Below are 21,231 nucleotides of genomic sequence, written 5' to 3'. Positions count from 1 at the left end.
TGGCTGTTCTTGGGTTCTGAAGGAGCTGGTGTTACCAGTGAAGGAGAAATCTGCCTCTTCCCCCCATTGTTCTCTTCTCCCATCGCTCTAATATGAAATAGTACCATATCTAAATACTTATTTTCACACAAGCTGTGACCAAGAAAATTTGGCTTTAGTTTAGTCCTTTAAATAGAAACTAGAGAAAAGGTTCTTTATGGGTATTTCTGGTTTGAACTGAGCATGCCTATAAGATTTGAGGCAAACTAACTTTTGTGTGAAGTTGACTGTTTGGGTCACAGGTTATGCACGAGTATTTGGCCGTGAACAGATTAGATTAAGAGAGTAAAAGCTGTATTTCTCATTACACCAGAACTTCAGTGCATGTGCTTTCTTGCACTTGCTTTCTGAAGAATTTGTTTTATAGCATTTTTCAACTTTGAGTGGTTTTTTTTTTTTATTTGTTTGGGTTTCTTTCACTTAAAAATTATAAGTACATGTATATCTTTCTTGAGGTGCCTGTGCTTAGAGTCTCAACTCTGTGGTGCTAATGAATTAAAATAGAGGGAAAGATAGGTGATCAGACTGACCCTGAGAAGACCTGGATTCAGGCTGACGTCTTGCCTAGTATGCTTAGTAGTTTAGTCTATATCTGAGGCCTTGCTTCAGTGTCTTAGTAGAGCAACTGAATTTTTATATTTACCAGACCTTCTTGGCATAGTGCAGAAAATTTTCAAAAGGATTCAAATCTCTAGAGCCTACTCTGCCCCTGTATGATACCTTACTCATGGAATGGCCTTAAAGTTTCCCAGCCTTTGAATATTTGTGAAAAACACCAATGACTTGGTTTTTAAAATTTTAGAAATTTAATAATAATAAAATGGTTACAAAAATAGTAATACAATTAGAGTAATAAAAATTTAGAGTTAGGACAATTACAAGACCATAAAAAACAAAGAATTACAGATGTCCGGATGTTTTCGGGCACTGAGCTGCCAAAAACATGCCTTGTGAACAAAGGAATAACCCTTAAAAGCAATAGCCTGTTGCATATTCATATATTTCATACATGATGTATAAATTCCTTGAAAATTAAGAACTTTTCTGTTTTTTGTCAGATTCTTCCCCTTAATCCTGGTGGTTTCATAAAGATGGAGAGAAGGTGGAAGAATGTTCATCCTTTCCAATAAGGAGGCTGTAACTCTTTATGTGCCCTTTTGCTGTTATCTCTGTGTGAAGAATTTCTTGATTATCTCATCTCTTTCTTGAGCTAATTAAAAAGTATCTTACATAGCACAGTTTCTATTTTAGCATTGTGTTGTAATCTAAAAATATATTTAACACACTACTTAAGAGAATTAATACAGCACAACTTTCTAACATTATGCATATAATATTCATTGTAATATTTGCAAAAAGCCAATCATAAAATATGCATTTTTCACATATTGAAGATCAGATACTTGCCAAAGGGCATCTGGGATTTCCTTTGATTCCTACCTGGAATAAACACCTATAGTGTGTTAGTGAGATGCCTTACAGCTTCAGTGTTTTTTTAAGGGGAGATAGGGAGTAAATAGGTAATAGAGGAACTATTGATGATGAAAGAAACACCTTCAGTTATTTGACTCCATCAGCATTTACCAGGTGGTCTCAGAAAAATCACCCAGGATCTTCCATTACCCCAGTAAGAAGTAGAAACACGTTGCTGACTCCCTCCATTCCCATATACTTTCAACCCTCTGCATGATTATTAGCATGGTATTCTGTGTGTAGGTACTTCTAGATATTACTATTAAGTAGCTCTGTAAAGAAACACAAGTAGAAGGTGTTTTGCTGTAACATACTGTACAAAAATGTTGGGGGCTGAATTTACCCAACTTAAAATGTTTTATGATGATTTAGTTCTATTTTAAGACTTCCATGAAGGATTTTTATGTGGATTTTAGAAGGAACAGTGAACTTGAAAGAGATGGTGAAGGTCTCTCCCCAAATACATTTTTGCTTGGAAATATACTGAAAACTTACTAAAACTCCCTCTGCATGTTCTTTTACCCATTGGAACACCTGTGCTTCTGGCATATGCATATTTCTGATAAAAAGAGAATTGTTCCTGATGAATTTTGTTGCTATTACCAAATTCTAAGAGCTTTGAAGCTGACTTAATGCTATTTTGTATGCTCCTTATGGGATTTTTTTTCTAAGCATTCATCAGAAACTCTTTCAAGATAGACTTAAATTGTCATCATGAGCTTTTGTTTAGCTTGCACAGCTATGACTGGTGATGGTAATGAGGTGAAAGAAGGAAACACCTGTAAACTAAGCCTATTTAAGTAAGTAGATAATTTTATGTCTTCATGGTTTGTTTCTGTTAGTGAGACAACCCAAAAGTGTGGGCTTTCTGGAGCCTGATGCCTATATGCATCTGTCTTGTAGATGCTTTTTTTCTATTCACTATGGATTTTTTTCTCCCAGATGGATCCCACCCAGGATCTTTGCAGAAGAAATAAGGTCTCCTAGGTCTACTTTATATTTCCAATAAGAGGATACAATGAATAATCCCTATAGGCCATTAAATATGATATTTTCACCTGTTCAGCAGATCTTGTCCATGTGGAATCTCCAACAGTCTTGCCCGTGGCATTGGAGAACATGGGTCCTACTGTGCTCTGGGCTCATTGATAGCATGGCCTGCAAGTCTGACCTTGGTGCTGCTTTTGCAGACAGTAAGTGAAGAAACAGGTGCATCATTGTGATGCCAATGAAATCTCTACCCTTGCTTCTGTGATTGGGTTTTCACTACAGTGCTCTGAATGCTTCTTTTTGAATGGCAGGCTGCCTATTACCCAGCCCTTCACTTTACATTTAAGACAGAAAGTAAACCTAACAATTCATATACAGGGAAGGGTTCCTAGCAGTGCTTCTGTGTTCATTGCACCAAGAAGTGATTTTCCTGTCCCTTCTGAAGCTCTGGACATGGCATGGTCAGGCAGCTGGAGATCTTCTTTATTCCCTGGGAAAAGGGGGACTGGGGCTTTATCTCTGAGAGTTACCTATCTAGTCATCTGTGATACTGTTCTTAAAAGCTCATATTCACTGTTTTTAAAAGTTCATATTTCAGCAGCACAAACATTACTATTAGTTATCAACTGGATTGTAGTAAAGTGTGCATTGAACTGCTCTATAAAGTGCAGTAGTCTCTCTACAAGCCCCAGGTGTCTTTTTTCAGGCTAACATCAGCTATGGCTATCCCAGGACCGTATGCAAATTGGTTTTTTCACTGTTTTTTTCCTAGAAGAAAGATTTTGGGCATGTCTCTGGTATTTTCTCAGACTATGGGCCAGTGCTTTGACTTACTGTCTACCTGGTGGTACCACATGTCTCAGGACTGCTGCTTCTCATCTACTGCTTATGCCCAGATCTCCATTAATTACCATAATATGAGATACATATGATTCTTTTTTCTTAAAGTGCTTCTCACTTACAGAAGGATGGCTCATCCATTTTAACTGTTGGGCCTGCTACTGTATGTAAATGTATTTTTCTCTCAGCAATTTCTTTATTATTAACAGCTTGGTATAAACAGCTTGGTGGCACTGTGAGATGCTGGAGACCCAGGAGTCATAGAAGGAACCATTGTTGCCATCCAATGTAGGATGGCATTCCTCATTTCTCCCATAGCATAGCTGGAAGAGCACTCACACAGTTTGAAGACGATGTGCATTCAGTCTCCTGCACTGGGAGGATTTCAGCCTGCATCCCAGGAGAGGGCACTAGTACCTGCTGGGATGAGGAAGCATTTCGGATTCCTACTGTGTGTCTTGTGCTCAATGTAAACAGTGAGGCATTCAATACAACAGGAAGTGAAGCTAATTCTTCTCATCATAGAATGAGACTTGCAGGAAGAAGGATTTGGGGTAGGATTTGAAGATGGAAATCTGATGTCTTTGGGGTAGTATTTGTGCCGAGTTATAAAACAATCACAGATGGATCATCAAAGTAAAAGAAAGGTAAAAGGCCACTGTCTAGACATACCTGACTCTCCTACTGTCTGCTTGCTTCTCATTTAAAATAACCAAACCAAAAACTCCAAGAAACACTAAACCCCATGAAGCCCAACCAACCAGCCCCCCACCTAAACAAGAAATAACTCCACCCCTCCCCCCCAAAAAAGGTGTATTACATCAGCAGAGGATTTCAAGAGCCTCTGTTGCTTGACCCAGCCTTGCAACATGATGGCAGAGGACACCTGCCATTTTGTCCAAATACAATCAGACAGAAAAATATGTTGGATATAACATTTTTGTACCCTTAGTGAGCTCTTAATCCAGTAAGTAAAAAACCCTACTGCTAGCAGTGTTTTGGGAAATTAAAACAATTCCTTTCTAAACTTTGCTGAATTTGAACTGACCCTATGATTTGTTTTATTCAGGAGCAGATTTGCCCCACACTAACAGATTTCCTCATATCCAAAAGCATGGCAACATTCAGCAGATGTATTCCTTCGATGCTATTGTTCTTTTTATCTGTATTGCCTTTGTGACCTTGAAGTTTCAGGAAGGCAGAGAAGGCTGACCAATAGAGAGCCCCATGAAGGAGAGGACATAAGGGAGGGGGATCTGGTTTGGGCTTGTATCCAATTATTACAATACATTTCTAGGCTGTTTTTTACTGAGGAAGTAAACACTGCTGTGTAAAGGTTAGATATAGACCCACCCGTTCCTGGAAGTTATGTACAGCTTGTACTGAGTGACATCAGTGATGGATCTGTTTTGTGTGTGTATACAATTCTGTGACTAATTACAGTATCATTTTGTGCCAAAGCTTATTAAAAAATATCTTAGGTTGTTTCAAGAAATTCTTGTATACTGAACATTTGGATCAATACCAGTTGTTTTAAACAAACTAGTTAGTGTAGATTTATTTGTCACAGCACTGGTTTAATCCCTGGGATAGAGTCTGAGTCTTAAAGGTCATCATTAACCAATATTTTCCTAAAGAAATTGTCAAGTACAGAATGCTTTCAATATGCACTTTTCAAGTGCCTTTTTTTTGGGTATTGGTGAATGTGAATTTTTAGGTTAGCTGGTTTGTGCCCTGAGTGGTGCAGTAGCAAAAGAAAAATCAAGAAAAATTCCCACTGTAATCCTTGGTAATCTATAATAATAATAATATAAATAAATAATATAAAGTAGTAGAGATGAATATAGCTTCTGCCTTGTTTCTGCAATGGTGTTGCCTGAAGAATTATATTGGTTCCCTCTGGTATGAAAGCTCTGAAAACCCATTATGGCTAGAGCATTTGTTAAGCAGTCTCTACAGACACAACACTGTGGTAGCTGCAATGAGATGAACTTTGTCACACAGACTAAACCAAGATGATAAGAGGGATGAAGCTATTTTGTTTAGATCATTCTTCTCATGTGTTCTCCATAACTTTGACTTTATATAAGGAAACACTTTTAATGTTTTGTATCAGACTATCTTGCCTTTCTGTTGAGAAAGATAAAATTATCTGTTGTGGTCAGTGCTGTGACTGAGTTGCCTAATTGTTTTTGTTGTGCTTCCAGAGAGCATTTAATGTGTACAGAGCCTATACTTGACTGAATGCAGTTTTCTTTCCTGAGTTTCTCCCTTTAAATCCCACTGAGTGAACCTCCTATTAAAACCGAATTAGCACGGCAGATCAAGTTGTTGAGCACCTTCATCAAGCTGGAAAGTCAAATGCAGGCCAATTCTTTCTCTGTGCTCTCTGCTTTAAAATACAGCTGTTGCTTCCATCTTGCAGCATACACTAAATTTTCAACAGCTTTCTTTCAGCAAGTTTTCCAAAAACTTGGAATTGTGGGAGGAATTTGAATGGAATGTATCAAAAAAGGCATTAACCTGGGAAAATATACTGAACAGTATATAGTATATAGCACTGCTGTAGAGGGAAAAATCTGATTACATCTCCATTGATGTTTGACCACTTCTAAGAGAAAAAACAGAATTATTATCAGCCATGGTCTCTTTGAAACTCTTAATAATAAAAAATATATTTAGGAACCTTTTCTAACTAGGTATTATTTTCATTTTGTGGAAAACTGTAAGTGATTCTGAAAAGCTTACAGTGATTCTGTAAGTTATTCTGAATACTTTTCTCTCTAATTCATCTTTATTTTAAGAGAGACAAGCAGTTCCTTAGACTGTTTATTAACCTGTAGAAGTCAAGAAAAATGCTGCTTAATTTCAAAGAAAAGTTTATTATTATTTTGCTATTATAAGTTACTTTATACTGTGTACTTGATATCATTATATGTGGAAAAGTAAACTGGATGTTTGATTTTAAAAAAATATATTTTAGGCAAATTCCATTTACCTCTTTTTCTCTTCTCTCAGGTGGAAAGACATGACATGAATACCCTGAGTTTACCACTTAACATCCGCCGTGGAGGTTCTGATACCAACCTGAACTTTGATGTACCTGATGGGGTTCTAGAATTTCACAAAGTCAAACTCAGTGCAGATAGCTTGAAACAGAAAATTCTCAAGGTTACAGAGCAAATCAAGGTTGAACAAACAGCTCGAGATGGAAACGTGGCTGAGTATTTGAAACTGGTGAACAGTGCAGACAAGCAACAGGCTGGGCGCATTAAGCAAGTCTTTGAGAAAAAGAACCAGAAATCTGCCCACTCCATTGCCCAGCTGCAGAAGAAATTGGAACAGTATCACAAAAAGCTCAAGGATATTGAACAAAATGGATCTTCCAAAGCTACCAAGGATACTTCCAAAGATAACTTGAAAGACGTTCAACATGGAAAATCTCGTAGCAGTGGGCACGGAACAGAGAGCAGCAAGTCGGGTGTGCCGGGTGTATCTCTGACACCACCTGTCTTTGTTTTCAGCAAGTCTAGAGAGTTTGCCAACCTGATTCGAAACAAATTTGGTAGCGCAGACAACATTGCTCATCTCAAAAATACCCTGGATGAATTTCGGCCAGAAACAAGTTCTAGAACCTATGGGGGCAGTGCCACCATTGTTGCCAAACCAAAATATGTTAGTGATGATGAATGCTCAAGTGGGACCTCTGGATCAGCAGACAGCAATGGGAATACCTCCTTTAGTCCTGCTGTGGCAAGTACCCTGGATAGCCAAGGAAAGCTGTCCATGATTTTGGAGGAACTAAGGGAAATCAAGGAGACACAGTCCCAATTAGCTGATGATATTGAGAATTTAAAAACCCAATTTAAAAGAGACTATGGCTTTATTTCTCAGATGCTACAAGAGGAAAGATATAGGTATTTTTTTTTTTTATCTGTTCTCTTGAAATGACTTTTGAATGGGCGTAGAAACTCTTTGGAAAGTGTGTGATTCAGAGAGAGAGATTTCAGAAGCAAGAGGAAAAAATAATTCCAATCAATATCTGGTACCAACATGTTTAATTCTTCCCAATAACCAAAAATACACATATAATATTTATATTTCTTATCAAATGGTGTAGTGCCCTTTGCCTTTTGTCAGAAGCTGATAAGAAAACTCTCTCCTCTGTCATAGTTTTAATGTGAATTATATGAGTACTGTGTATAGGAGATGCCAATGGTTTTGTAGCTAGTGGAAGGATTCTCATCTAATGTGACTCCAAAAAAGCTAATCAGTCTGTGGCATAGCAGAACTGACTGACAGCTGATAAGTATACCCTTGACTCCTGAGTACCTTGTCCAAATACTTCTCATGCACGTTGCTATCTTGTGGATGCAATGTCACCTTTTACCCTGGTGTAACATACAGCTGGGAGATGTAGTTTGAAGTGCTTTAGCACAACTTCACCTTGCATTTGTTACGTGACAATTAATTCCTTTATCATGCTCTGTGAAAAGTGGATGATGTGTTCTACAGAGGGCTTTCACCTGCTGTACCTATATGCCATTTTTCCTATGGCTTGTTAAAGTGACAGTTGATTCTTGAAGTTTTACTATGCCAGTGAGCAAAATCTTGGTATGAAGGGCAATATTTCATGTCTCCCTTGCTTATAGTTCTTGAAATACAATGAAAGGTTTGATATCATGAGGTAATATAGGGTGGAAAGAACAATGAAAGTGGCCTACTGAACTCATTACTTGGTTTCAGGAGAAAGCAGTGGCCTTTTCTGTCAGCTCTCTGCCAATAAAATCTCAAGCCTCCTGCTACCCATTTCTAGAAAATTTTGCCTCCATCATTTTTGTGCTGACTGCAGTGTTTGCCTGTTTGTTGTTAATCAAGTGACAAACTCACCAAAAAAAAAAAAAAAATCTAGTTTTCTGGTGGTTTACTTGAACTGCTTTAACATGTAGAAACATGCCAGAACAGACTGTACATAAGTGGCAGAGCCCTGCAGTTGTGTATGAGGGAGAACATATTTTTCCTGTCATTACTGGTGAGCTATTAACTGGCTCAAACTTACTTATGAAGCCATATCTTCTTGGCTAAATGAAGAGTGAAGAATGTGAGTTGGATATCCTTAGGCACTGTTTATATTTTATATAATTTGCCAATGTTGTACGAATATTTGCTTTTTAGCACCTACTGCCAGCAAGAAACACTCAAAAGGCTTTCAGATTGTTGAATAAATGTTTATGGAAAGTTTGCAAAGTTTTTACTGATTTCTATATGTACTTTGTAATGCCAGTCAGACGAATCATTGTATGCTGAGAAATTACCTTTTAAAATGTGCAATTGTTTTCATGATTTGCGTTACTTAAATAGAAGGCACTAAATTTAGATTTCTTTTCCTAATAAGATATGAAAGATTGGAAGACCAGTTAAATGACCTCACTGACCTTCATCAACATGAGACAGCAAACTTGAAACAAGAGCTAGCCAGCATAGAGGAGAAGGTGGCGTATCAGGCCTACGAGCGATCACGAGATGTTCAGGTACTTATTTTCCTTATCATCATCTTTTAATATTTTATAGAGATCTTGTACCATGAAACACTTATATTTTTCTACATATTTTTAAATAAGAAATATGGGGAAAGATATAAACCCTTATTTTCTCTGTTTTAACACAGCAGATTGAATCAGTGAGAGTGTCCATTCGTTTCTCTGGATTCAGGATTTTTTTTCTGCTGAAACTGATTATATGGCCTAGGCAGACTTGTGGTTGAAGAGTGGTCTGTTTTAATTTCTTTCACAGGGGAGGAAGGAATCAAGTCTCCTTGCATTGTGTGACATAACACTTGTGACAATGTCCTGACATAAACTTCTTACTCAGACTTTCTCCAGACTTTCACTGGCAAGATTTATTATAAATTGAGCTTAGGGTAAAAAGTAAGAGAGATGATTCATAAATAGACTTGTAGATTTTCTAGTTATAATTAAAGAGGTTTAAGCCATGTCACAACAACCTCTATGATCAAAGCTGTGGGGTGTTTTCATCTTGGTGATCAGTTGTAGTCATGTCTGACTGCAATCAAAAACCAGTAACAGTGTCTACAAGTATGTCCTGACAGCATGTAGTTACATACATACTTGAATATTTTATACAATACAAGCACTTGCATAATGCATAATATTTCCACTCAGAGTCTGAGAAAGTGGTGAAAACACAGTTGTGCCTTACCTATTCATGAACAGCTGAGGAATGCTCAAAGACTGTCTTCATATTGGCTCAGATGGTACAAGAACCTAAAACTTGACCTATATACACCTGTGCTCACATTTCTAAACAGAGAAAGTGCAGGCAGCAGGATGATCACAGTTTCCTAAATGTGAATTAGGAAGCTCCTGGGAACAGAATGGGAAAGGGATGGTACTGAATCTAAGCACATCATAGGTTTCATTGTAGGTTTAAACAAGAGAGGTCTCTCACAGATTCAAAGAAAAGAGGACTCATTTCTGTGAAGGCATCTTGAGGATGTAAAAAGGTAATGAAACCTGAGTTGTCCAACAGAAGGACTGTGAAATATTCCCTAACTCATTAGCAGAATCCTGGAGGGGTGTCAGAGACTTGTAAAAGACTTCTGGAGGGGTGTCAGAGATTCCTTAATGAAGTGGTCTGTTGACACAGCCTTTTTTCTTTTATCTCTGTACAGTTGGACCCATTTAAACCCATCTCTTTGGGGCTTTGGAAAATTAGCTAAAATAGAGTAAAAGGATTTAAGCTCTAGATATTTTGAGTAACAGCCTAACTTTGTCACTAAGAGATGTGCAGATAGTTTTAAAGACGTGTTCAGCCTCTCAATGCAGAGCTGCAGGTATCAGACTTTTGCAGCTGGACTTTCTCTAAAGCAGCACAAGACAATTTGAGGATAACTTACAGTCAGAGTGGAAGAAAGACCAGGGAAGTTCATTAGTGTGTAGTGGAGAACATACCTGACCATAACAGACTTTGTGCCACCCATTAAGAACTGTAGTAACAATCTTCTGTATTATTATTACTAATTCCTAGAGCAGTAACAGAAGCAGCCTTGTGTAAATCATTGTGCCACACTCTCTGTGGTGACCTTGGTGCCTGCAGTCAATTGGTAAGCCAGTTCAACTTGCTGAAACAATGAAGAACTGACCCAGCAAGGGAAAGCTGATAACTCTCTGGGCATTTATACAAAAATGTTTGTTTTGAAACAGCTTTGTGTGTGACCAGGTGAACAACCTTGCTAGTGCAAGGAAAATATCTGGAGTTTGAGAGTGAGCAAGAAAGTAGGGATGGCGGAGCATTGGTTTTCTTTGTCACACACTGGTAAAAGATTCTGTCAAGTTGATCAATCTCATGAAATTACAGTTTTGCACCACGTTACCCAGTGATGCCCAAATCCCAACTCCAGGAAAGAGCTGGCATTTTGGCAAATCAGTGAAACAGCTGGAAGTTTTTCTGTTTTGCTTTGGGAGGGCTTAAGCATGGGGGTAGTGTCTTTAGGAAGCATTTTACTGAAAGACCACTTTTAGTTCATCCTCAAGCAGAAGAGAAAGGTCTGCTTTCTTTAGAACAAAGTGTGAAGCAGAATAGATCATGTGGGAGAGAATCCATAAAAGCATCTCCACAGGTTATTCCACTGTCTTCACACAGAGGGAGAAGGCCAGATCTCACAGAGGACTCAAGCCCAGCACTGTAGAATGGGTAGCTTTGAAAGCAAAATCAATGTAGACTACAGAGGCAGTGTAAACCAAGTGCTGCTACATGTTGCAAAATAGAGTCACCTAGTATCACAGCAAGCCCACCCTAATGTTTTCTATAGAATATACAAAGAAACTAATTTCTTGCTGTTTTGGTGCAGTGATAGTTGCTGTGGCAACAGCTTTACTAGTAATTTATATCAACAGTATATATAGGAAACAACTGTCATGAACGTTAAAGTTATGATACTTTTTCTTGAGCACAAAAAAAGAACAAACCTACAGTTTGGACAGTGGTGTTGGCCTTGATTATGCCTGAGCAAATAGTGACACACTCATTCATACTCACTCACATATATGTGCATTTATTATTTTAAAAGTTGGTGGTTCATTGAAATTTTAGCAGTCTATAATAAATTACATTCTAATCTAGCTAATGGATGGCTCTGCAGCTAAAATGTGAAGAAACATTGAAGGGAAATATGGCTGCCCTAATTCTTGTTTTCTGTCTCCAGGAAGCCTTGGAATCATGCCAGACCCGGGTTTCCAAACTGGAGCTCCATCAGCAAGAACAGCAAGCACAGCAGTCTGAAACAGTTAATGCCAAAGTGCTCCTGGGGAAGTGTATAAATGTTATCTTGGCCTTCATGACTGTCATCTTAGTGTGTGTTTCTACTATTGCAAAGTTCATTGCTCCTATGATGAAGAGCCGTTTTCATATCATCTGCACTTTTTTTGCAGTGACACTGCTGGCAATATTTTGTAAAAACTGGGATCATATCATTTGTGCTATAGAAAGGATGATTATACCAAGATGAAGCTGTTTGACTGCCTGGTTTTTTTCTTTTTTTCTTTTTTCTCCCCTTTTTTCTTCCCCTCCCTGTTTTTTAAGCACTGTGTGTATACAAATTCTGGTGTAAATATATAAAAGTATACTTGTTGGCAGTCAGTTGCCTGTTCAATCTGAGTTTGTCTAACTGGCTGTATCTGTGATGAACTGCTCACTTAAGTCAGTCTTCTGCCTTAACCCAAAAGGTTTTCCACTTTCCAAACCCATACCCACAAGAGATGGTATGATGGTCTGGGAGGGATCCCAGCGACTGCAAGTGTCAGGTGTGCTTTTTGCTAGGCTGGAGTGCACAGAGTGTGATCAAGAGGGAGTGCCATAATGCGTATCAGCTCTGCTACAATGATAGTTAATTTTCTCTCTGAATCCAACTAGACTGATAAGCCGAACTATGCAGTCATGTGTATTGATAGTTCTAAATTAATGGGTATCATTGCATGGGATTTTGAGTTTTCAAGATTAACAAAACTTGATGCTTCTGCTAGTAACTTTTTGCACAGAGTGTATTGTTTGTAAATGAAACCAGTAATGACTATTGACCACAGTTAGCAATTGTTCTGTCCTGGCACTGTTCCTTATCACATTCACGAAACACATACATGTGGCTTAAGACTTCCAAAGATGGGCTGAATTGAATTATGACATCTCCAGGCAACTTTGTAAAGGAGTTAAAAAGCAAGTAACTGGTAGGTAAGTTGTCATCCACATCAAAGCACTCATTTATTCAAGCCCTGCAACCTGCAAGGGGAAAGAAGTACACAGAAAGGCAACATTGAGGTTAGCCTTTGTTAGCACTGAATTGTTGGCGTGTTCTGACTGAATGAAAAGCATACAGGTGGTGGGACCCTGGGTACAGTGGATTTATTTCTTCTGTCAGATTCAAGAATGTGGCAGAAATACGAGGGAACAGCTTCTTAGGGAGAGCAGGTAGTTCAATTCTGTAAATATAGGAACTCTCAACAAACATTCCTGAAAATAATGTATTAACATGCAGTATCACTACTAGGAGACAGGGTTGGGTTTGTTTTCCCACTAGAATTTATTTTGCTGATTTAATAACTGAAAAAAAAAAAAAATCCATAAAATCAGCTTGACTTTCAGCCATCATATAAACCAAGATCTTTGTTAAAAATAAACAAGCAAACAAAAAACCACCACAAAACAAGCTACCACAACCAGAATTCTTCTCCACACTCCATTAAGTGAAAAAAAGTGTCTTCACTTATTTGATGTTCAGTGTTAGTAACTGTGAAAATAATTGTCATTACATATTCTCTTTTCAGTTGCAGTATTTTTTATGCTGGTATTATGGGAGGGAGGGCATAGTTTGATGTGTATGTTTCTTTTTAATCAAGTGCAATAGTTTGTATAGAATTTGTGAAGACCTTATGCTAAGGAAAGGGAGTGGGTGAGGGGAAGGCAGGGAAGAACTCTGACATTTTACCACAATCAGATAAACAGTGAATAGTTACTATTTGTGGCTTCAGGAACTAAAGAAAGGACAGAATTAACTTAATAAATAATGATACAACTTAGCATTTAGAAAATTCAATTTAAATACTTATAAATATTTAAAGAATTCTTTATATGTCCTAAGTCTTTGCACAGAGAATCAGGAAGGACTCTGCTGGTGTGCAGTCACTGGAAATGGATCAGATCAGGCACACCCATGTTATCTTAACCTAGCCCTACCTCATCTCAAGTGGGAAGTGGAGTGGAAACCAAAACCAAACAAACAAAAGCCCAAACAAGACCAATTACTGATTCTGATCCTAAGAATGCTGTGACTTTTCATGGTGTTTTCTTGCCATCCTATTATACTCTCTGTTTTTCTCTTCAGTTTGCACAGCCAGCTTCTGCATTGGCCTCCTGAGAAAATAGTTTAGCATTTTGTTGAATGGGTTCAGAAAGGTAGATGTTCAAGAAAGGAATACCATGTGTTAATGATGTTTACATAAGAAAAACTCCTTTGCCTATTGCATGATTATACATTTATATAATCCTCCCATTGCTGTTTTATGTAGTTGAAATGTTACATCAGGTAGCCTCAAGGACAGGTAGGAGAAAGGTTAGTATTTTTCTTATAACAAAGGATGTTGGTGTGGTAATTCACTTTCCCTTCACACCTGGGAATGTGAAGGCTTCTGCTCCAAGGGCATCCTATTATAGCTCTGGAAGATAACCTCGGTGCAAAATGAAGGTAGAATCTAAAATTTATGTCTCTGCAAAAGATTGCTCACTGTCTTGACAGAATCTGACAGGGCCTAAATTCTAAATTGGAAACAGGTCTTGTGCTTCCATATTGGCTTTACATCTGGCAGAGGACATAGAAAAAGCTATAAAGGCTGCATAGCATTAGTTATGTAAATTAAAACAACCTAATTGGTGAATGGGTGCATCTTTTCTCTAGGTTATTTTCTCTGCTGGGTTTAAATCACTGAAGGATGTGACACACATCAAGAAAATAATAAAAAGTGTAAAGTGAAGGGCAAATGACTGCTTTTGAGTGAAACTGTTATAGTTTTGTACAGAGTGAGACTAGTTCCGGGAGCTCTGCCATGTGGAAGGCCACCCAAGAAGGGAGGTCTCCCATCCTGCCTTCACCATTGTATTTCCTCCCTTGTGCTAACACTGGTAAGTGGTGAAGTCTTCCATATGCCATGTTAGCTCAGTAGACTGGAATAAAAACCTGGTGAAAGAGGTAGATGGTTCTCCACATCCAGAGACTTAAAGGGCTGGTAAAAAGGTTGCATGAGTATGACACTGGGATTTTACAGGAGATGAGCTTTTTTCTTCTTGTTGCAGTGAATCATTAGCTGTCCCTAAAACTGGGCTTCAGGAAGACTGTCTGCAGATTGTTGGGGCAGCTTCCATGTAGGAAAGTTCTTCCTAACTTTTTCCGACAGGAAACAGATACAAACAGCTCCATGGTGGGACAGGCTAGCCACCTGGGCCTATACTCAGGGTCAAGAGAAGGCTGGTGCCTGAGCTAGCCAGAGCTGATGCCTCTGCTATTAGCTTCAGTATGGGCATCACTTCCCCCCTTTAGGCTGGGACTGTGTATTTTACCTATTAGAGTGTGTATCTGGCCTGCAGTCTGAGCTCTGCTTCCTGTGAAACTATGCCTAGGCCAACCCAAAGACCTGCAGTTCTCTGTTCTCAATCAGTTAACCATGTTCTGTCAGGATACCTTTTGCTTTTATATTCTCATACAACACATCAGACATTCTTAGGATACTTCTTACATCTACTCATCAGCCTCTAAAACACTCCCACTCAACAAAAAGTTGCCAGACAGTGTCTTTTCTGCTTGGTGCTGCCTGGTATGCAAGTATTTCACTTCACTTTGGTAGTATTTCTCTGATGGAAAAGCCCTTCAATAAGCTGTTAATACCTTTTCTACTGTTTGTTAGCTTTTTGTTTGGAGGTTTCTGGAGATTTAGTTTCTTATGAAAGTTAGCACAATTGTCCTGATTTCTCCTATTTCAACATTCAGGACTACATGAGGTTTCCTCTAAAAATTGTCTAATGTATCTCTTTGCTAGCTTCAACTCCATTATTGTTGAAAGTCCAATTAGTGATTGGCAGGACTGATTGAGACCCAGTTTAAATTCCTTCTTTCTGCTTTATATTATATACATTCATGCAACTTCTCATTTTATTGCAGTCCTGTGATGTCTATTTGCTCTGAATTCTTAGAGAGGCACTAAAAAACTTCACTGTATTTTAGTTTAATATCAAAATGTTTGTGTTATGCAGTGCCTCTACTGCAGGACATCTATCAATATAGATCTGATGTCTGCCCTCCAGGAAGGATATTTAAAAGCCAATGGTTTTCTGTGAACAAATAATGTCTGCTTACCTGGGGAATAGCAATGCAAAGGGTGAAGACAATTTGATGTAGGAAAGATATGTGATCCACTCATCAGGAGTCAAAGCTAGACAAATTCAGTGTAAGCATAAGGTTCAGTTTTGCAATCATAAGGGTTGCCAGCTAATTATTAGCTACTGAATTACATAATAAACAAGGACTCAAACATTTGAAGTTGAATTAGTTCACACTTATGTTTGATACAAAGTTAACTGCACAATAACAACTAGTGCTTTCTGAAATCAAAATCATTGAACAAGAAATTGAGGAACAAAACAAGAAAATGCAGAAGCTTGTAGTTCATTTGGAAGGTACAAGAGCAAATTTTCTTGTTTGGTTGTCCAAACCAAGTCCCTTCCCACTGTGATTGAGACATTTTACTGCTGGATTCAATGATACAACAGAAGAGAAACAGACATTAATGTAATTAAACACTTTAATTTTGATAGCAGAATTTAATCCCTTCTGAAAGTCCATCTAGAACTAGTAATCAGGCAAATATGTTCTCTGCTATTTTAAATCAACCAAATATATGCTATCTTCATTCACCATCATGCCAGAACATGGCCTTTAAGTACAGATGATGAAGGGCTTGTTTTCAGATAAATTTGGGATGGTCTCTCTGATGCTAATCCTGCACAAAGTATCAGACAATTTTACATTGCAACAGTGAAAGACAAAGAAAAGTTTTATTTTAGTCAATGAAATTGCTTATTTTCCCTGAAAAATCCAACTGAGATGATTCTGTATATAAGGACTGCATGAGGCCAAGTCAAACTGTCTAGTATGGTTGATTTGCTGTACGTTTAGCATATTAAGTTGTACTGTTGTTGGAAAGCTTTGCACAGAGCCACCTTTCCTTTTTACCCAGCGAATCTGGGTCTGGTAGTATCAAGGTGTACCAAAAATTGTCTACTTTTATTGACTAAAGTTAATTGTCTTGGTGTGTGACCTGCAATGTTTCTCATAGTATTTCCATTTTGTGTAGCACTGTGGAAAGATTCAACATATGAAAATGTAATTTTTGTATATTTGGTTGTGTAGTCATGACTGCCCCTCTAAGGTGCCATTAACATTTTTTAAAATAAAAATATTTACATTTATTTGATGATGAATATTGTCTCTTAAACTTTCTATCCAATCACTCATACCCCTATCGATTTTTCTTTCTCAGTAACAAATTATTTGATTGACAGTGATAAAGTTATTCCATTGAGCACAAAGCCCAGTTTTAATACACTTGATAGATCTGAGCATTCTGCTCTGCTGCAATTTTAACCAAAACCTGTTGAGTTTCACTTAGAGTTGTGACATGGCAAAACTGCAAACATCAAACTAGGTATCATCCTTGCTTTTATCCAAAGCTTGTGTGAAATTTGCTATGCAAATATTTTGCTATTGTGCCAAGCAGCTGGACTCACTTTGGATTTTTTTTTTTAATTTAAAATTAGAAACTTAAAAAGTATTTTTATATTATTGTCAGAAACCTTGGTCACATGTGCCAAAAAAAGATATAGCTGACATTAAGCAAAGTGTTTGCCTTTATTATTCATAAAGCAGGGGTCTTGTCAGCTGGCACTGGCAGCCATTGGGAATGATGTTATTTTTATTTCAAGAATAGAGCAGAAACAGTGCTATAACAGATTGCTTTGCAATCACAGTGTACTTCCTGTTTTCTCCTATTTGATGAAGTGGCACAGGGGCTGCTGTGTCACCTGCAGACTTTCCAAGGTCTTGTCATGCTGAGTTTCACATGGGTTCCAGGAACCTCTTCTATATTAAGGCTAACTCCATTCACAAACAGCAGCTTCTCTCACAACCAGGAATGATTTTGTCTGTTTCTGACATGGGCTGAATAATCCCTGCTAACCAGGCAAACTAGACATAAAAAAATGCACCTCACGATCAGTTCTCTCCATTGCTCAAAACTCTGGCTTTGGAGAGTGCATAGCACACTCTGGTAACTGCTTTAACACTCAAAATTAGAAAGGCAGAGAGTAAAATACAGCAGTTCTGTTTAACAGCATAGAAAGAGAAGTTTCACTTGTTGCCAAGAAGCCGCCATTGTGCAGTGTTAGCAATCACTGGATGAAACAACCCTTACCAGCAGTGTAGTCTGAAAATACTTTGTGTTGGTGTCCCAGATAACTCCAAGAAGCAAAGTTGTATCAGCTGAAGGCACCCAAGACTTCATCTGCTGTTATGCTGCAACTCATTTTGCAACATCCAGAACTGCTCTGACCTAGCTGGCTCAGGCAGCGCTAGCAGAGCAGTTTATAAACTTAGTGATAAATTCTTTGTGAATGTGTGTGTTTATTCCTCTGCTTGTGCTGCAGAGGAATGGCAGTCAAATGTCAGGTTCTGCCTCCCCTGGCAACTGGCGCTGCATTGATGTAATTGAAAGGAGAAATTTCCATGCTGTATACTCCTCAATTCCTGTTTGGACTGTGACTTAGGTGACAATTCATTTTGTGAAGTTGCCTAGTGGATCAACCCTATGTCACTTTTTATGTGTAGCCAACCAGATTCAGACAGAAGTGGAGAGGCTGAACTACTGGACAGGCTGGTGCTAGTCACTTGTGTGGTTCTGCAGGACTCCATTCCCTGCCCAGTTCTCTTCAACCTAATTAACAACTTGGATGCAGGACTCAAAGGAATACTAAAGCTGACCAATGACACTAAATTGGGAGGAGCTGTTGACTCCTTTGAGGGCAGAGAGGCCCTGCAGAGAGATCATAACAAATTAGACATGGGTGATCACCAACAAAATGAAGCTTAACAAGGGAAAGTGTCAGGCTGTGCACCTGGGACAGGGCAGTCCTGGTTGTGTGTGTTAGAATGGGAAATGAAAGGCAGCACTGCGGAAAGGGACCTGGGGCTCCTGGTGGATGGCAAGTTGAACATGAGCCAGCAGTGCCCTGGCAGCCAGGAGGCACCAGACAGCCTGGGGTGTCCTGGGGGAATCAGGCACAGCATCACCAGCCGGGCAAGGGAGGGGGTTGTCCCCTCTGCTCTGCACTGGGGCAGCCTCGCCTTGGGTGCTGGGGGCAGTTTTGGTTGCCACAATATAAAATAGACATTAAACTGCTAGAGACCCCCCAAAGAAGGACCTCTAGGATGTGAAGGGGCTGGAAGGGCAATGTTATGAGGGTTGGCTGAGGTCACTTGGTCTGTTCAGCCTGGAGAAGAGGAGATCTCTTCATTCTCATGACCAGCAATGGGACGTGAGGAAATGGCATGAAACCGAGTCAGGGCAGGTTTAAGTTAGATATAAGGAAAACTTTTTATTCAGAGTGTGGTTGGGACTGGAAGTGGCTCTTCGGGGAAGTGGTCACAGCACCAAGCCTGTCAGAGGTCATGAAGGATTTGAACAACTCTCTCAGACACATGGTGTGACTCTTAGGGTGTCCTGTGCAGGGCCAGCAGTACGACTCAATTACCTGATGAGTGTCTTCCAAGTCAGCAGATTCTATGATCCTATGGTACCTTACACCTTAGGACAAACTCTAAGCTGGCCAGTGCTGAGCTTCTGAAAAAAGCACAGTCATACTTTTGACAGAAACTTTAGGAATTGAGCTTGTATTGGATGTAGTCATGATCCCTTCAGCTGCTGAGTGTGTGGTCTACCCACCTGTGTGTAAATTTGGAAAAAATCTTTAGTTATTATGGCTAGAATGGAATCAATCTAATGGAAATGAAAGCACAGTCAGGACTGAAGCCAGTAATATATGGAAACAATATACATGGGAAAAAACTTTTGTAGACTAAAAAATTCCCTCTTTATTTTTCTGTTGAATACCATTTTAATGAGTTGGTACTGGTCAGGAGAACATCCTTTTCCTCTGTAGTTATAGGCACTTGGTGATGAAGACAGAAGAGCAGCACGAAACTGTACACATTGTACATCCAGGCTGAACAGCAAAGGAGAGAATGCTTACGTGGTCAGCAGTCCCATATAACTCATCTGTCTGAGTAATAGCTTAGTAAACTGCTTTAGGCTTTATATCCACTGATGTGCTCTGTGCTAAAAATTGTACTCTGGTCCTACTGAGCTTAGTGGTAAAAACCCCTCTGAGTTTAACTGGGCAAGATTTATCATAGCACTATGGCACTTAAAAGCAATTCTGTCTTTTGACTTTGTAATGCTAAAAAGATTAATTTTCTCAGGCAATCTACCTACCAAGATGTATGGTTTTAAGTCTCTACCACAAATAGCACACTACTTAGTCACAGATATCTCTGCCACAATTTTATGGGACAGTGAAAGTATTTGGATCCTTTCAGGATCTGCTGATTCAGATGCTGAACACAGCTTGTACTCCCAACACTAATTCCCCACTTGGTCTCTATCCTGCCAGGCTGGATTCAGGTCAAGGTGACAAAGACTAAGCATGGATTAGACTACAGGTACAACCAGCAGTATGTGTACATAGCAACAAAACCTTCTCTACAGACATGCCACTGAGCTACAGGAGCTAGAGGATTTATCTGCTCTAACAACTATTTTCAGCTTGCTCAACTAAGGCAGCAAAGAAGTCTAAATGAGCTTTCAAACTCAAGACTTTTTCTGACCATATTTACGCATATATTCCTCCGAAGACTGTGTCTGTGAAATGCATTGAAATATTTTCCTGGGCTCCTCTACATATTTTACAGCTCTTTATACATTGCTTTCTTTGTGTGAGGATGAACCTTGCTGTTACGTGAAATGTTGATCTAGCCAGAACTAATATAATATGACAATTAAAAAGTCACAAACAATCTCTAATACTATTGATCAAAAACTGTAAGATATCTAAATGAAATATCTTTACTTTTATTTGAGCCACAGTGAACTTCAAGTGTCCCTTACAGAGATTTTTTGAAAATAAACTAGTGAGACCTGTAGCTGCATGAATTTATATTTTTACAAAAAAACCCCCAACAAAATCCTGCCTGTGTTGTGGGAGATGTTTCAAAAGGGGAGTTTGTCACTGTTGAAATAATCTTTATATACATATATACATATATATATATATATATATATATAATGGTGTTATACATGTTTCCTTTATGTACTGAGTTAGAAGAGAAATCAAACAAACCAACTTCAGTATGTGGTTCTCCTCTCTCCCCAACAGGATGGCTTCATATTTACTTCTCCCACATTTCCCCCCTATATTTGTCTAGTAATATCTACTGTTTTAATTTTCTAGCTGTTTCTGCCTCTTGCTGTCCAGATCCCTCTCTTGATTGACCCTCTCCTCTCTTTTTGCTGTGTGCATTAGCCCCACTTCTATAAGCTATGATTTCTATTCCTCATTCCTTGTGCCCCTGAACTCCATCTTGATTCTTGCTTTTTCGCTTTCCTGGTTCTCTGCAAGATTCCCATCTGAGTCACTGGAGCAGCTCTCCTTTGAAAGCCAGCAGAGGCAGGATGGTCACTGTGACGAAGGAGAGCCCCATTACCACCCACACTTCAG

General features: G+C 38.8%; 1 protein-coding gene across 9 annotated transcripts in view; it reads left to right on the top strand.

The window, feature by feature from the left end:
* TMCC3 (transmembrane and coiled-coil domain family 3) overlaps positions 1-16,884 on the top strand; it is a 132,677-nt gene extending 115,793 nt beyond the window's left edge. For all 9 annotated transcript variants that reach the window (XM_021527981.3, XM_021527983.4, XM_085568447.1 and 6 more), the window contains exons 2-4: positions 6,361-7,259; positions 8,738-8,873; positions 11,567-16,884. In XM_021527981.3, coding sequence (XP_021383656.1) covers positions 6,361-7,259; positions 8,738-8,873; positions 11,567-11,869 — 1,338 coding nt within the window. In that variant the 3' untranslated portion in view covers positions 11,870-16,884. The remainder of the gene's footprint in view (positions 1-6,360; positions 7,260-8,737; positions 8,874-11,566) is intronic.
* Positions 16,885-21,231: the final 4,347 nt, after the last annotated feature.

Source organism: Lonchura striata, chromosome 1A (assembly GCF_050655825.1).
Source record: "Lonchura striata isolate lonStrDom1 chromosome 1A, ASM5065582v1, whole genome shotgun sequence".
In the NCBI taxonomy this organism is placed as follows: Eukaryota; Metazoa; Chordata; class Aves; order Passeriformes; family Estrildidae; genus Lonchura; species Lonchura striata.
The sequence above is the reverse complement of the archived record's forward strand: the minus strand, read 5'-3'. Positions and strand labels throughout refer to the sequence as shown.